General features: G+C 42.6%; 2 protein-coding genes across 2 annotated transcripts; one reads left to right on the forward strand and one right to left on the reverse strand.

Moving 5' to 3' along the window:
- On the reverse strand, positions 1-12,550 carry RPUSD3 (RNA pseudouridine synthase D3). The gene is given in 10 exon segments (XM_070933514.1): positions 1-2,020; positions 2,909-3,048; positions 5,745-5,871; positions 6,310-6,394; positions 6,581-6,688; positions 7,377-7,473; positions 8,451-8,495; positions 9,740-9,879; positions 12,406-12,502; positions 12,505-12,550. Coding segments are annotated over 10 exon segments (1,092 nt in total). The 3' UTR covers positions 1-1,813.
- Positions 12,551-12,774: 224 nt separating this feature from the next.
- On the forward strand, positions 12,775-17,107 carry JAGN1 (jagunal homolog 1). Its single transcript, XM_070933515.1, has 2 exons — positions 12,775-12,888; positions 15,559-17,107. Exons 1-2 carry the CDS (start codon positions 12,800-12,802, stop codon positions 16,019-16,021), a joined length of 552 nt encoding a protein of 183 aa, XP_070789616.1. The 5' UTR covers positions 12,775-12,799; the 3' UTR covers positions 16,022-17,107.
- The last annotated feature ends 768 nt before the right edge of the window (positions 17,108-17,875 follow it).

Genomic DNA, 17,875 nt, shown 5'->3' on the forward strand with positions numbered 1-17,875 from the left:
TGAATAAGTGTACTTATTTTCAAGTTATGAGAACTGCAAAACTTAAACGCCTGTGTCCAGAAATGATAAGAGGTGAAAAGATGAGGAAGATTAGGTGAAGCGTCTGCTATTTATCATTAGTTGAAATTTAATAATTAAAAGCCTTGGAAAAAATAAACTGTGTTTTATTGCTCGCACTCTCCCTTAATTAATATTTACCTTTTGTGTTTAATAATCACATCTAATCCAAGCAACATCAACAGAGCTCATGTTAGTCACCAGGACAACTTTGAAGTCATTTGTATCCTGAAAACTAATTAAAATGTTTTATGAAATGCTGACATCTTGTATGATTAGACTATTTTCAATTTTATTATTTTTAATGCACAGCACAATAGCAGCTGAAAAAGTTACTGTTGCCTGATCTAAGTCACTCTGAGAATATTTAAGAGTGGATTAGATAACGTTTTGACATGAAAACTCTGAGCTCCATGCAATTGAGAACAAGACATAGATATTTTTCTCTGGAATCAGCAGCAACTGCCTACTGTACTGTATGCCAAAGAAGTAATTTATTGGCAAAATTGTTCTGCAAATTCAGAGCTCTCCTTTGCATTTTTCGATGCAATGCAACTTATTTGATAACTAAAAATAGTTTGGAAAAGAACATTCCCCTAATTTTTCTCTGCCTGGATGCTCAGCTCCTGATCCACCCAGCAATCCTAAATCAACATATAATTTGTTGCTTATTGCTTCTTAATATTGAGAAAATATTAAGTACATTTTCTTTCATACATTATCTAGATCAGTGATGGCTAACCTTTTTGTCGTTGTGTGCCTAAAGCACGCACACGCGCAACAGCACACACACGTGCTGGCACCCATAATGCAATGTGCCCCCCTGTGCATACACACATGACCCCCCCCCCCTTTTGGGCCTAGTAGGCCTCCCTGTTACAGGTGTTATGTCTGCCTTGTATGCAGCTTTATTCCTCTTTAGCATTCATCTCCATTGTTTTGTGATGCATTTCTTGCCTCTCTAGGATTTACCTCTATTTGCTCCTGTGAGGCACTTCCTCTTCCTGTTATATATATGTATTTATATTCTTGATGGCTTGTATAGTGTTTTAACTGCATTTTGATTAAAACTGCTTGAAACACCTGCAGCTTCCTGGGACCAAGAATGGGCTGTGGGGAGGGTGCACCTCCTGCACTCCTGCGCATGTGCGCACCTCCCCCGCATGCACGCGTGTTTCTCGCATCTGCCCTGCCCATCCTAAAAATCAGCTGGCCAGTGGGAGCCACGCATGTGCGGTAAAGCTGAGCTGGGCGAGGGCTCTGCGTGCCATAGATTCGCCATCACAGATCTAGATATTAAGAATGCATAAATCCTAATAATAATAGGGCCTGGGTTGCTGTGACACTACCACACACACGCATAAAGATTGATGGCTAAAAAAAAAAACCCCAACCCAGTTCCATGGGTATAGCAGCTTTTAAAAAAATCCCAACCAACCAGAAATGCCCTCCTTAATATATCTTCTGTAGCCAGATTTTACCAGCTAATTACAAAATAGGTTTTTACTTAGAAATTTCCTTCCTCTCACACTTTCTGATAAATACTTTTTCACTATCAGTCATTTGTACGCCACCCGTTCAAGCAACTCTGGAGGAATATAATATATATCTGAGCCTCTTTCCAGAAGGAGCAGAAGCTTTCTTCCACAGGGACAGGACCTTTTCCTTGTGTGGGCCCAGATTTTAACGGCAGCTGCATCCACTTGACTGGGCTGCCAGCAACGAATGAATCCAGACAAATGCTTTGCAGACTTTTTCACTGCTTGCTGCTCATAGGGGGCAGGTTAAGTCCGAGGTTATGAAGTGTCTGGAGGAAAAAAGGAGGAGGGGGGGCCACCAATAGAGTGCGGGAAGAACAGCAACCGTCAGGGAGCAGAAGTTGGTGGAGATGGAGATGAAGCTGCAAGCGAAACATCACTTGTTGCCGTAACCGGAGCTTTTGCATCACATGTTCTTCTAGAACCTATCAAGAGGTTGAGAGAGGAAGAGAAAGAATACTATTATAAATAATTCCTATGTCAACCTACTTACAATCGTTATTTTGCAGGTGGTTCTTGACTTGCGACCATAATTGAGTCCAGAATTAACGGTTGTAAGTCACTGCCGTTATTAAGTTGGCTTCCATGTGACTGTACCTGGGTTTTTTTATAGCGGTTGTTAAGTGAACGTGGTTGTTGTTAAGTGAATATTTTACCCAATGGGTGTTTTTTTGCCAGAAAGCAGAAGTAAATGCTGGAAACCAATTTTTAAAAATGTCAAAAATTGTGCTTTTTCAAAAGGCAACTGGACTTTGTTTTTCCTTGAAGATGTTTTGCTTCTCATCCAAGATGCTTCTTCAGTTCTGACTGAAAAACAAAGTCCAGTTGCCTTTTGAAAAAGGACCTTTGGGACAACCATGACCTGGATGACCGAGAATCTCCACAGATGTCAAAAATTGTGGTTATGCGACTGCGGGATGCTGCAAAAGGCCATTAGGTAAGCTGGTTGCCAAACAACCAAAATGCAATCACATGAATGGCGTTTGCAATGTCCCACAGTCATGTGACACTGTTTCATGATGGTTTTGTCCAAAACCAGGACATACATCTGGCTTTCGGCAAAACTACCCAGAGCAAACCATTGGTTCGCTGAAAGAGCTTGGATTCACTTAACAACCATGTTGATTTGCTTAACCACTACAAAGTTTCATAAAATCGGGGCGGTCACATGACTCACCCTTTTTTATGACCATCACATCATATCATCGTAAGGGGCACAGGCTCCATTACGGTCGTATGTCGAGGACTACCTGCATAGAATGCCTCTACAAATCTCAGACTCCAGGATCAACTTCCATTTTGCAATTTGGTACCTGTGTCCGAGGCGGAGTCTCCTCAGCAGGCAAGAGAAAAGGTTCTCCAAGAACTGTTCCCACCCGAGAAGAATACACGTGATCGCCTAGCACAGGGCTCAGGATCAGGGTCAGGTGTACCAGCATCTGGTTCCGGAAAGCTGCCACAGAGAACACAAGAGAAGAAGAATGACACCTTGAGCTGGCTATCCCCACTAAGAAACATCAGCTCCAACTCCAATGGTTTGGCATGAGCTGCTAAGCTTTTTTTTTTAAAAAAAAACAGAGTCTACACACGACATCCAAAAATAAGATAAAACAAAAACAATAACACTTCCTCACTCTCTCCCAATCCTCTGCCCAAAAATATAATCTACACCGGGAGAAAAAAATGGACTCAAAAGGCCAAGGCTTAAGTACATGTTTTTTCCCCCAACATGCATTTTGCAAAGTGTTTGGAAATAAGTAGAGAAACAACGAAGTGATGGAACATGGAAAAACACAGGAAGAATAAGAGCAGGTAATTTGGGGTGGAGTTGTAAGAGAAAGAGTGAAGAAAGAGCATTAAAATGAGAGACAGATAATAGAAACTAAGAGGTACAGGAAAAATATAACAGTCAACTTGCCAGGGAAACCCCATTCTAAATAAATGAGGATACTATCAAGTTCCATTCAGTTTGTGGGAAATCAAGTATAAATAATACCCCGTTTCCCTGAAAATAAGACCTATCCTGAAAATAAGATGTAGCATGTTTTCACGCATGTGTTTAATATAAGCCCTACACCCAAAATAAGCCCTACTTAAGTGCCTGCACAGCCATCCGGCTGGCCACCCATTCCGCCTGGTTCCTCGCTGTGCCTTTAACACGAGGTGGGGTGGGGAAGTGGAGCTGCCCCACACGAGCTGACCTCAGGTCCCCTCCAGCCAGGCCATCCACACCCCGATAACTGCCTTGTGGCCATGGCATGTTGCTTGGCTTCCTGCTCCATTGTGGCTGTGAGCAAGCAGAAGAAGTGGGCTGGCAGCCATGCGGGGTCCTGCTGGACGGGGCTGCTAGAGCTGCCACCGCCGCGAGGCAAGGCAGGTGTTGGGGCGTGGATGGCCTGGCTACAGGGACCCTGAGTTAAGCCTGTGTGGGGCACATGGTGCAGCTCCACCCCCCACCTCACAGCGGCAGCACTAGCCCACTGCGCAGCCTCCTGTCCCACTGTGAGCAAGCAGAAGAAGTAAGAAGCAGAAGACATTGGGGGGGAGGGGGGGGGAAAACAAGGCATCCCCTGAAAATAAGCCCTAGTGCTTATTTCGGAGCCCAAAAGAAAATAATCTTATTTTTTGGGAAATACGGTAGTTTCTCTACAACCCATGAGAATCACAACCTGATCCTTACTTGTTTTTAAATGCCAAACTGCATGCTGTAAAGGTTTTAATGCATGCGGTTTGACAAGAAAAATAGATAATAGGTAGTCCTCAATTTACAACTGGCTGTTTAACGACCGTTCAAGATTACAGATGGCCTCAAAAAAGGATGCTTTACAGCCCATAAAGCCCTTCCAGGAGTCATAAAATGTTACTTGTGGTCATGTGACCAATTTCAGATGCTTGGCAACCAGCTCTCATTTACAACCAGTTGCCAAGCACCCTGCAATCATGTGGCCTCGGGAGTCAGGGAAGATTGCAAGCAGAGGGGATGGGGTAAACTGAAATCCTTCTGTGGGCTACAAGGAACTGAGCTGAAATCCGCCAGCCGAATAATTTCTCTTCCATACATGGAGGGGAGAGAAAGTCCTGAAGATTTCAGCTCTGTTCCTGCAGCCCGTCAAAGGATTTCCCCTCTGTGCACTTAAGGGGAGGGAAAGTCTCTCAGTGGGTTGCATGAACATTTGTGAGCGAAAGGGCTACCTGCCAGCAGGATTTCAGCTTCATACAAAGCTGAATTCCTCCCGGCAGGCAGCTCTTTTCTTCCATCTGCTTTACAATGCAGGAGACTGCTTAATGACTGCAATCAGAATGCTGGGATTGCGGTTGGTGAGCAAAGCAGTCATGTGGGCGTGTTGCTTAACAACCGTTTTGCTCAATGACTGAACTTGGGAATTGTGACTGGGAACTGCATCACTAAGCAATGTAGTCATAAGGGACATGGTCATGTGGCTGTGCTAACTTATAACAGCTGTTCCAGCAACTCCTGTTGCTGCCATTAAGTGAAACCTGTATAGTTGCAGCATCCCACAATCATGTCATTGCTATCTGTGACCTCCTGCAAGCTTCTCCACTGACTTTGGTTGTCAGAAGTTGTTGAAAATCAGAGGTCCAGGCTTTTGCTCTGTTCCAAGATGTCTCTCCCGCCTTCGTAGAGAGTTTTACACAAGCAGATAAAAGACTGGACAGTAACAGTATTTTAATTGGATAGAAAATATTAACCCCCCTCTCAAGATGCCATCCTCTCTAGGTAAGATGATCTCATCCAAATCCGAGCCAAAAATGAAGTAAGCAGGCAAGATTCACGGAGCATGAGCCAGCAGTGTGCTGCTAAAGCCTGGCACTGTGATCTTTGACCTACTGACCTACAAGAAGTCAGCAGGGAAGGTGGCAAATAGCAATCACATGACAATCATCATATTTTCGAACTGGTTGCCGAGGTCCCAAATAGCAATCATATGACTGCAGCATAAATACGAGGACTGTTGTTAAGTACCTTTCATTCAGCACCATTATAACTTCTAAATTAGTGGACTTCTAATGTCCACTGAATTAGTGGACATTAAACAAGGATTACCCGTAATCCATTTTTCAGGAGAGTTCAATTGCTCACTTTGGGCTGTTGCCCCTTTAGGCCTCCTCTGCCCTACTGTAACTCACTTGTCACTGGCTGCAGCTGCAACAGGGCACAGCCCTCCTTTGAGTCTAGCACTTTGTAGTACGACAGTGTCTTTTTTACCTCCTTGGTTTCGAGGCTCTTACGAGAAGGGGAAGCCACTGGCACTACCTGTAATCCAGACAAGCATCAGCATTAGCACCTACGGTAGTAGACCACCAGTCAAGCGCAAAGAGTCAAGACCATATGTTAAGCTCCAGCGCAGGAAAGTTATTATTCAAGCCTATACACAAGAATCTAGTCAACTAATGGTCAGCACTAAACTGGTGCTAGATAAGAGTCAACAGAATTCAGGGGGAGTGGGGCTAGACTTGGATCTTTTGTGGTGATGCAAGGATTCCAAACTAATGATGCGTTTAACTCCACCCTCCCCAGCTCTGCTTGTTCTCCTCCCACATTTAACTAAATCTGTGCCCATGGTAGGAAGTGCAATTCCAGATAGGCAATACTTGGATTTTTCTGAATCTGTTACTCTTCTTGTCCAGAAGACCAGCTACAAGCCTTCCAGAACCACAGTCTAAAGCTCCTCCATCCATACCCCGTCCTTACCACGTCAAAGCCATCAATGTCCACCATCTTGAGGCCTGTATGAATTTCTCCTTCTGTAGCTACTGGAATCCTGGTAGTAACAGCACTGAAAACAATAGGGAAAGTGCATGAAAAAATAAAATATTCCTTTAGGATTATTACTATTCCTAAATATTACTTAACTGATGCTCTCCAGATACTTGGATTGCAAATTTTCCAACTGAGGAAACTAATGATTCCACACTTTCCCATTCATCCCCCAAATGGAAAACAATAGAAAATGTTTTCTCACCAGTAAGTAGCAACTGGCTGTTTTTTCTTCTTACGCTGACTGTAAAAATCTTGGAGATATCGGGTGGTGTTTGGGCAGCTTGACAGCAGAACAAGTCCAGAACCTTCCCTATAAAATGCAAAGTCTTAAAAAATATCCATCCATTCTTTAACAGGAGCTATTAATAAATCTCATTGAATGGACAAACCAGGGATTTGTTTGAGACCGCTCTAGTAATTTATGGTAGTAATGGGATCGGAACTTCGGACATTTTCCATTCTAAAATGCAGCCTGAGTTTACATCACATCATGGCTGGCTTAGCCCATTATCCTGGATAATCATATAACTGGCTTGAATATACTAACCAAATCAGACAAACTATAGGTAGTTCTTAACTTATAACCAATTAAGCCCATAATTATGTTGGGATGATCATTAATCAGGTCACCATGTGACATACACAATTTTATGACCCTTGTTGTGGAAGTCAGTAAGTGAATGCAATGGGCATTAAGCAAATGGATGGTTAACTCATTGTTTCTACTGGGCATTTTTTTTGCTGGAAAACAGAAGTAACAACAGCTTTTCCATGCTGACTGGGAAATTCTGGGAATTGAAGTCCCCAGGTTTTAAAGTTGCCAAGGTTGGAGACCCAATTAAAGGCATCATATGATGGTCTACGAAGAAGCAACATCGTTTTTAAAATCAAGCAAGCTTGGAGGCTAGATGATGAAAGAGAAGCATTATCCTGATATAACTTTTGTCTATCACTTTTACATTTCCCCCTGGAACTAGGATTCAGCTACCGGTACGTACTTTTCTGGAGCTTTGATCACCTGGAGATTTTGTGGGAGATTTAGATTCTGGCTTAGCTGTGGCAGAACAGATTGCAAAGTCAGTTCTTCTGGCTTGCCTGTTGGAGGAAGAGAGAGCCTATGAATGGCACACATTCCAACCAAATCCCATTTACTTCTAAGAGATATTTTCCCCTTTTCACTGGAGGTGTTGTCTGCCAGATTAAAATATCAGTTCCCAATTTATTTTAAGAGAACACCTATTATCTTCACAAATCTCCTAAATTATAGATAGATAGATAGATAGATAGATAGATAGATAGATAGATAGATAGATAGATAGAATTCTTTATTGGTCAAGTGTAATTGGACACACAAGGAATTTGTGTTTGGTGCATATGCTCTCAGTGTGCATAAAAAGAAAAGATACATTCGTCAAGAATCATAAGGTATAACACTTAATGATAGTCATAGGGTACAGATAAGCAATCGAATCATACTAGGAAACAATCAATATAAATCGTAAGGATACAGCAACAAGTTAGTGTCATGCAGTCATAAGTGGGAGGAGATGAGTGATAAGAACGATGAGAAGATTAATAGTAATAGTAATGCAGACTTAGTGAATAGTTTGACAGTGTTGAGAGAAATATTTGTTTAGCAGAGTGATGGCGTTCAGGAAAAAAATGTTCTTGTGTCTAGTTGTTCTGGTGTGCAGTGCTCTATAGCATCGTTTTGAGAGTAGGAGTTGAAACAATTTATGTCCAGGATGTGAGGGTGGTCTGTAAATATTTTCAGAGCCCTCTTTTTGACTTGTGCAGTATACAGGTCCTCAATGGAAGGCAGGTTAGTAGTAATTGTTTTTTCTGCAGTTCTAATTATCCTCTGAAGTCTGTGTCTGTCTTGTTGGGTTGCAGAACCAAACTAGACAATTACAGAGGTGCAGATGACAGACTCAATTATTTGGAGAACAGTGCTAACAGAGCCAATATGCAAATACTTTCACTGATTTATAAAGAATGCTTCATCGTTTCATTTATACGAAAAGTATCCAAGGCATCTGTGCCATACCCCATTCAATCACAGGACTGCATACCTGATATAGGGATACCACAAGGTTTGTTAATGGCCACAAGGGTACCTGAAATACAAAATTGACAAGTGGCAATGAGTTCAAAACAATTCCAGAACAGGCTAACAGACTGCTCCATAATTCAAAACAATGCTAGGGTGGGATTTTAAAAGTCACAGATTATGGTGGGGATGGCTTTGGGGGAATGGCTATCTTATTACACTTCACAGTTCCCATGTTCATTCCTTTCTTCCCATTTTCTTTTAAATTCAGGGGAAGGAGAGAGAGAATATGCAGACATTTGAAAAATGTACAAAGTGACTCAAGTTGTAATCTACCAGTTTCCCACATAAGTAGTCCTTATTTAACAATCACAAATTGTTTGTTAAGCAGTCACAAATTTCTTGTTAAGCAAAACAATCGCTAAGTGAAACCAGAACTGTGCTAATGATTCACTTAACAACCGTGTTATTACCGCGACCGGCAGCATCTGCGCAATAGGTGTCAGGGTGTGGAAGGCCTGGCTGCGGTAGTCCTAAAGTAAGCGGGCAAGACATCCCCCCAAAATAAGACCTGGTGCTTATTTTGGGGCCCAAAAGAAAATAAGACCAGGCCTTATTTTTGGGTAAACACAGTAGCTTAACAACTGCAGTGAGTCACTTAACGAGTGTGGCAAGAAAGGTCGTAAAATAGGGCAAAGCTCACTTAACAACTGTTTTGCTTAGCAACAGAAATTTTGGGCTCAATTGTGCTCATAAATTGAGGATTACCTGTACATGAGATTCAACATAGTGAATTATAGTTTGCTCAGCCATTATCATTTACTAAATAAACCACACTGGCTGAGATCACACAGCATAGCAAGCCAACATCAAGCCACATTATGGCTTAGCTCATATCCCTCCAATAGTCTTAAACAGAGTTGCGCTCCACCAAGCAAGAGGAAGCTTCCTAATCAAGTATGGTAGCACATTAAAGGCTCAATAAAATTCCAGTTTCCCTACTGGATCCAAGCAGATGTCTCTGGGAAAAGGAGAAACCCAAAGATGTGAAGGCAAAAGCTTACAGTTGCTGGGTACTAATTTGGGATATTGCATGAAGGTTCTGTATACTCTTCTGCTCGTTTGAATCTCCTACCATTCGGTTGATCATCCTTGTTCCAGTACAAGGATGATCAATCAGGCCTTCCAAATGTTGTTGGGGTCTACTTACCATAAACCCCAGCTGGCACAGTTAACCAAGGATGATAGGAATTTGAATTCAGCAACATCTGCAGGGTTCCCTACCATAAGAATATGAGAGAAGACACATACCATCCGCATGTACTATAGATGTTTTCAGTAGTTTCAACAACGAATCAGGCTCCAGTGACTTTAAGGGTTTCAAGTAGTTTATTTTATTGGGGTTTTTTCCCATTGACTTGTCTACTTTTTTGAGGTTCAGCAAGTGATACCTAAATGAAATGAAAATTGTTTTAAAAAAACCCACTTGTATTCTAAGCCAACTCCTATTTTCATAATAATTCTCTTTTTTCCCAGTAATTTTGTTATAGATGAATACCTTACCACCACTAGATATTCTTGGCAGTTAATGACTGGAATTATGCTCATCAAAAGATTCATAAAACATAATGAGGGGGAAAGCTGTGGAAGTCTAGATGTTGCTGTATAGCAGTGAGTGTTTGGAACTGCAGGGCAGCAACATCCAAACCTCTACTACTTCCTTCATTGTGCATAAGAGATTAAGTGAATAGATAGCAATAGCTTTTAGACCAGGGGTGTCAAACTCAATTTCATTGAGGGCCACATCAGGGTTGTGTTTGACCTCAGGGAGCCGGGATGGGCGTAACCAGAATGGGCGTGGCCAGCTCGACATCACTCGTGTCAGGGGCACCTGTGGTGGCCAAGTGCTAAGGCAGGACTTCTCTCAGACCCTCCCTCACTCTCATTATTGGTCTGTTGTGTGGATGTTTGGGTGGTTTAGGGGTGGGGAATTTGTGGTGGGCGGGTGTTTGGGGATTGTTGTGTGTGTTGGACCTGGTCTTTGGGTGTTAAGTGAATTTCATTGTATACAGTGTATACACGTACAATGACAGTAAAGTATTATTGTTATTGTTGTTATTATTATATTTATATTTATTATTATATTTATTATTATATTTATTATTATTATTATTATTATTATTATTATTATTATTATATTCTCCTTTCTTCCTTCCCTCTTCCTTCTCTTTTCTGTTTCCTTATTTTTCCTTCCTTGCTCTCTTCCTATCTTCCCATCTTTTTCTTTATCTTTCCTCTTTCCCTTTCTCCTTTCCTGTCCCTTCTTGAATGCTCATTTCCAGGGCAGCCCCGTGGGCCAGATCTAAGCACCCTGCGGGTCAGATCTGCCTTGCGGGCCTTGAGTTTGACACCCCTAACTTATATACCGCTTCACAGGGCTTTTAAGCTCTCTCTAAGCGGTTTACAGAGTTAGCATATTGCCCCCAACAATCTGGGTCCTCATTTTACCAACCTCGGAAGGATGGAAGGCCGAGTCAACCTTGAGTCGGTGAGAATCGAACTGCTGGCAGTCAGCAGTGAATTAGCCTGCAATACTGCATTCTAACCACTGCGCCACCAAGGTTGACCAGGGAGGAGAGATGTTTTAATGTGAACACAATAAATGAATGAGAACTAGTCTAAAGGATCATTCCATACTAATTTAGAAACAAAGTTAGCATCATTGACTTCGTCCATCTCAAAATTCTCAAGGGGCAACTAGGTGTTTTATATGCAGCATTGCTGAAAACAGAGCTTTCTATACCTGAATGAACCTAATATGAACCTATACCTAAACTGAATGAACAAGTTTTAGAAATATCCATGCTTAGAAGTGGAAGCTTATGTAAATACATATGGATTTGCTATTCTCTCTTCAATTTCAAACCAGGTAATAAGAGTAGGCTGTATATAAATGAAACAGTCACTCTTATTTCAAATTTTCTTAGAAATACATTGAAATACAGCTACAGCCATACTTCCCTTGCTCAATTCCCATCAATTTCATTCATGAATTTATTTGGAGAGGCAGAAAAAAGTAGCTCAAGGTAAATAGCTTCCCATTTATAAACCCGGAGAAAGAAAAAACTATCCTGCACATCAATGTTTCTCAACTTTGGTAGCTTGCAGATCTGTGGACTTCAACTCCCAGAATTCCCTACATAGCTAGCTGGGGAATTGTGGGAACTAAAGTCCACACATCTTCAAGCTACCAAGTTTGACAAACATCGCTGTAAATATTGAACAAGGTTGGTACAATAAACAATTCCAATCAAAACCCGAAGGATAGCTGGTTTGAATTGTCTCTCAGCTACTTTTTCTCTTATAGGAGAACTTCCAGCCATTTTGGAGGTGTCTGCACGCATCCCTCTTTGTGAGAAATGCAGGCAAGGGATGCAAACCACTGAAGAAGCGTACAGGTAGTCCTCGCCTTACAACAGTTCATTTAGTGACTGTTCAAAATTGCAGCAGCATTGAAAAAAGTGACTCATGACCATTTTTCACCCTTATGACTGATGTAGCATCCGCATGGTCCCATGAGTTACAATTGGATGCTTGACAACTGACTCACATTTATGACGGTTGCAGTGAACCCAGATTCCCCATTTAGCGACCTTCTGACAAGCAAAGTCAATGGGGAAACCAGATTCATTTAACAACCCTGTTACTAATTCAAGAACTGCAGCGATTCACATAACGAACGTGGCAAGGAAAGTCGTAAAATGGGGGCAAATCTCACTTAGCAACATCAATTTCGGGCTCAATTGTGGTCGTAAATCGAGGACGACCTATACTTTCATCCCTCGCTGCATCTCTTCCCGGCACGAGTCATGCCTGTTGAGCTTCTGCCTGTCACGTACCGCACCGACAGAAGCCCGGGCAGAAGCCCGGCGAGCGAGTTAAAGATGCTAATGGCAACTGACCGATGTTTTTCTTACCAAGCCGGCGGGGTGCTGAAATGCGCGCGCAGCCTTCCGCGCGCGCGGACCACGCGGCGGAGGCTAAGCCCGAACATCCCCGAGCGCGCGGCGACTAGCCCGGAAGCATCTGCTGCACGGCAGACAAAACGTGCGACGTCTGCATAATCTATATCAAGAGGCACGGTGCCTGCTGGGAGATGTAGTTTCGTTCAGGAGAGAGAGGCAAAGGACGCATAGCACCGCCTCTTTTCCCTGTTTAAAAAAAAAACAGGAACGCCCTCCCGCCCCACAGAACAGCCATTGACTGAAGTACAAATTCGCGGAAGGCGGGGCTCCAAGAACAACACGTTAACACATGCTAACGCGCATGCGCTCTTCGGCTTGGCGGTCGCTCTCTTTGCCCCTCGTGAAGATGGCTTCGCGCGCGGGACCTCGAGCCACGGGAACCGATGGCAGCGACTTCCGGCACCGGGAGCGCGTGGCCGAGCATTACCAAATGAGGTGGGGTGTCGCGCTCATGCACCCATTAGGAAGCCACATTTTTGTTTTCTTCCTGTCTTTAAACTTGCATGTTGCAGCAACCGACTCGGCAGGACGATTGTCGTTTAGCTGCTCCTGCCGATCATTGAATTGGTGATTCATATTTGAAATGATTCCTCTGAAATGAGAATCAGTTACTGCATTAATTCCCCCTCCCTTTTATATATTTATATATATAATAGATAATAGATATATAATATATAGAATTTAGATATAGATATAGATATATGTGTATATGTATATGTGTATATATATGTGAATGTCTGCTTCTTTCTTTACACACACACACATACACACACACACACATGTTTTCTTTTCTTTTCGTAGGCCTTTATGGGTATTTCTCTTTAGCCAGGTTCTTCCTACGTAAACCAAGATTTCACTGAACTAGGGCTGCATAAAAATCTTGGTTTACGTAGGAAGAATCTGACTAAAGAGAAACACACACACACACACACACATATACATATATACTGCTCAAAAAAAATAAAGGGAACACAAGCAGAAGACATCCGAGATCTGAATGAATGAAATAGCCGTATTAAATACTTTGTTCTTTACATACAGTAGTTTATACACTGCTCAAACAACTAAAGGGAACACAAAACTACTGTATGTAACGAACAAAGTATTTAATAAGGCTATTTCATTCGTTCAAATCTTGGATGTCTTCTGCTTGTGTTCCCTTTATTTTTTTGAGCGGTATATATATATATGGGGTGATTAATGCAGCAACTGATTCTTATTTTAGAGGTAGCCACCTCTCTATATATTCCTTTTCCCAAAGGCAAAAGATGGGGATAGCATGCAGCTCGATTGCATTTGAATAATGAGATTAAACATTGCATTTGTTTCTCCTTAGATTACATTCTTGATGGCTTGTCCTCTATGTCACAAGCCTTCAGGATATATACAAAAATACACAGCAGGTAGCGGTGGCAGCATTTAGCTCAGCTCAAAATAGCTAAACAGGATTAGTACTTGAGTGGGAAAACACTAGAATCTTTCTGGGCGGTAGAGGAGCCTGAGAAGTTGAAAAGCTTTCTGGAAGAATTAGTAGCCAACCATTCTCTTTATTATTGCCCAGATGATGTGCCTTTGAGGTCAGCCAGATTTGACTTGCCTGGAGGACCTCTTCATTAATAAGATGCTCTTCTTGCAAGGTTTGAATGAGAAATGTCCTTGTTAAACCAACGAAGCCATTTCTCGAGATCTAAAGGGAGTTTTCTGGGAGAAGAAAACAAGGAAAAACAAGGGTGGCAAGTATCACCTAGACAGGCTTTCAAATAGAACGAATCGATTCAATCCAGCAACTTTAATGTCTTCGTTTTCCACATTTCCAATACTTGTTTCAGAGAGGTTGGCTGGAGAGGGAATTTGGGCCTCCTGCTGTTAAGCAAGCCTTCCTTGTTTTCTTAGACATTGTCCTCTGCTTTTTGGAGTAGAGAAGATAGCTGTCTTAAAGTATCTTTATTTGTAGACACAGGTTTTAGCAGGATTATTGTTTTATGCAAGTCACTTTTAACTCATGGAAACTTTCTGGAGGAGTCCCCACAGTCTTCTTGGCAAGGATTTTTTATTTCAAGGGTTCTCTGATGTCTTGAGTTTGGCCAACCGATCAAAGTATTATTTGGTACTTAAGCCCACCTTGCTTACTGATTTATTTATGACATTTTTGTCCTGCCTTTATCGCAAGGTGGAGAACATGCATAATACACCTTCCTCCTCTTCCTATTTTCCCCACAACAACAACCCTGTGAGCTGAATTGGGCTGAGAGAGCATGACTGATCAAGTCACCCAGCCAGCTTTCATGCCTAAGCCAGAAATAGAAGTCAGTCTTCTGGTTTTTAGGCCAGCGCCTTAACCACTATGGATTATTAGTTGATCGATACAGGAACTGACTTGGTTTTTACAAGTGGCTGAAAAAAGAGGTAAATAGTAAATGAAAGACAGACTCTATCTTTCCAGATCTTTTAACATGTTGTCGACTTACCAGATCTTTGCATGGGCACCGTTCTACCATATTGGAAAGTGAGAGATTTGTCGTAAGCTTTTTTGTGACCTAGGTGCCACAAGGTGGTCGTTCTTGGCAGAGGTTGAGTTGAAGAGCCAGGGTAAATGTGGTTTAAGTAAATACTGTGTACAGCTGCCACACGGTGGCAATTTAGCTGGTGAAGCTTTTTCCATTGCAATATCATTACATTGGGAAAAACAGCCACCAAATATTTGCTTGTTATGCAACGATAAAAGCCCTGGGGCTTTGGGAGAAAAACATTTCTCCTGAATGCCTCTTGACCTTTCCCAGGAAATGGCTTTCCTCAAAGAAGCAAACGTCTATCCTGTAGTTCAGGAATCGGTAATGAAGCACCCATTGGTGATTTTTCTTAATAGCTGTCAGATTGTCTGCAGTAGCTGGATATTTTTTTTTCCTAAAAGATTATTTTAAATGAAATAAAAGGAAGCGCCCATTGAAAAATCCAAATAAATCCAAATAAGCCTAAAAATAAGTACCAATTTTATTTATACAGGTAGTCCTGGACTAATTGAGCCCAATTTTCTAAGCAAGTCAGTTGTTAAGCACAGGATCAAACTCACCATTCCTCCTCCTGTCTTTTCTCTGCTTTCCACAGCGTATCTCTCAAGTCTGAGATTAAGAAGTTGATCTACATGCAGGTGGGCCTGTGGCTGTTGGTGGCAGCACAGATGTGCGTAGCTCACTTCAAACTTCTACCCCATGACAAGGTGGCCATGCCTTACCAGTGGGAGTACCCATATTTGCTCAGTATCATCCCTTCCCTCTTTGGCCTCTTCTCCTTTCCCCGAAACAACATCAGCTACCTGGTGATTTCCATGATCAGCACCGGCCTCTTCTCAGTGGCGCCTCTCATCTACGGCAGCATGGAGATGTTCCCGATGGCTCAGCAGCTTTACCGCCACGGCAAAGCCTACCGTTTCATCTTCGGTTTCTCTGCAGTCTCTGTCATGTATTTGCTGGTAGTGGTGGCGGTGCAAGTTCATGGCTGGCAACTTTATTACAGCAAAAAGCTCTTGGACTCCTGGTTTACCAGCACTCAGGAGAAGAAGAAGAAGTAAACAAGGGGTTGGCAGCTGCATGCATCAACACTCGTTTGGATGGAGGGGTGGGGAAGAGGGAGAGGTCTCCTGAGGGAGAGGGAGAGAAGGGAGAGTGCTCTTGGGTTTCTCTCACATTCATGCCGAGCAAATGGGAGATCCAGCTGCCTGAATGAACATTGAACTAGGTTCTGTGGTTTTACAGCTTGTGTGATTTACAACTGGGAGTTGTAGGCTTTGGAAGGGATTGAGGGGATCCTCCTTCCAAAGGAGAGGCAGCTGATTCCCTTTAGAGCAGGGGTGTTAAACCTGTGGCCCGTGGGCCATATGTGTCACGTGCTGGCCACACCCACCCCCGTTTTAGTGAACGGGGAAAAAAGTTGTGATACGTCACATGACGACAATGTGTCGTCACGAGCTTGACAACCCTGCTTTAGAGATAACGCTTTCCTCACTTGACTTAGGCAGATGAGACTTGCTGGAGTCTCCTGTTGGTTTGAACAAGCCAATATTGCACTTTAAAAGATTCACCTGTGCACTATCTTGAATTACGCTGTGAATAATTGAATCCTAGTAGGAATAGGATAGCAGCACACAGCAAGGCTAGGAACCCCTTCCTTCCTTCCTTCCTTCCTTCCTTCCTTCCTTCCTTCCTTCCTTCCTTCCTTCCTTCCTTCCTCCCTCCCTCCCTCCCTCCCTCCCTCCCTCCCTTCCTCCCTCCCTTCCTCCCCCCCCTCCCTCCTTCCCTCCCTCCAACTCCCACTTCAGAATATTATAGGATCCAACCAAGAGATGTTTGTTGTGTGTGGTCATGCTCCCAGGAGTAGCTACTTACCCTGGTGGTAAGAGCTGCCACCCAATTTTACTCTTTCTCCAGCCCTACCAACAAGGGACTGTTGGTAGGGCCAAGCATTGAGACCTCCCCTGCTGAATTTCCCGTCAGCTTGACTTGCTGCCTTCCCCTGTAGCCAGCCCAGCCTTGGAGTGCCCCACCCACGTTCCAGGGACTGTTTGCCTTTTTTACAAGCTGCCTAGGTGTTCCAGGAATGGCTGCCGCCACCCATCTCTGCTCTCATGCTTGTGAACCAAATAAAGTGCTATCTTAAAGTCTTGCTCCAAGATCTTTTGTGGATTGGAAGTGGGTGGTTGGTGGCTGTGATGGGCAGCTGATAGCAGTTACATAAGTGTTTTTTAACCTTGGTTACTGTAAGGTGTGTGGACTTCCAACTCCCAGAATTCCCTCATTTCTTAAATTGTCCATTTATTTATTTATTTATTTATTTATTTATTTATTTATTTATTATTTATTTATTTATTTATTTATTTAAATTTCTATACCGCCCTACTCCCGAAGGACTCAGGGCGGTGAACAGCCAGAGGATAAAACACATAAATACAAAAATTTAAAATAGAATAAAAGCGAATTAAATAATTTGGCTGAATTTAAAATACCCCATAATTTAAAAACAAATTAAAATTTACATTTAAAAAGGGGAGAGGATTTAGGTCTATAGTTGAGGTACACTGAGTTGCACGCAGCATATTTTTTCTTCCACTCTAGCTTCCTGGAAGATGTTTAACTCAGGTAACCTGATGGACAGTGCAATGGGAAAGACCAAATTTAAGCAGATTATTTGCCCCTCTCCCTCTCTTTTTCTCCCTGCCCATCAGGTTGCCAGCTAAGGAACAGATATTCAGGTGTATCTGTCCATACATGTTTTAAAACATGCCATGCACATATATGCAGGTTTTCTTGATGGCAGCCGCCAGATTTGTAGAAATGTTTTTGCCTCCCCAGAGGAAGGAACAGCAGAACCATAATGGCGGATTTTAATTTCCTTAGGAGGGGGGATAAGAGGAGGAAGAATGGCTTAA

Source organism: Pituophis catenifer, unplaced genomic scaffold, assembly GCF_029215685.1.
Source record: "Pituophis catenifer annectens isolate HBS135680 unplaced genomic scaffold, rPitCat1.0.hap2 SCAF_2, whole genome shotgun sequence".
Taxonomy (NCBI): domain Eukaryota; kingdom Metazoa; phylum Chordata; class Lepidosauria; order Squamata; family Colubridae; genus Pituophis; species Pituophis catenifer.

Coding starts and splice junctions, on each gene's coding strand:
- JAGN1 (XM_070933515.1), top strand. CDS start 12,800: ATGGCTTCGCGCGCGGGACCTCGAGCCACGGGAACCGATGGCAGCGAC. Junction 12,889..15,558: donor GCCGAGCATTACCAAATGAG/GTGGGGTGTCGC, acceptor TGCTTTCCACAG/CGTATCTCTCAAGTCTGAGA.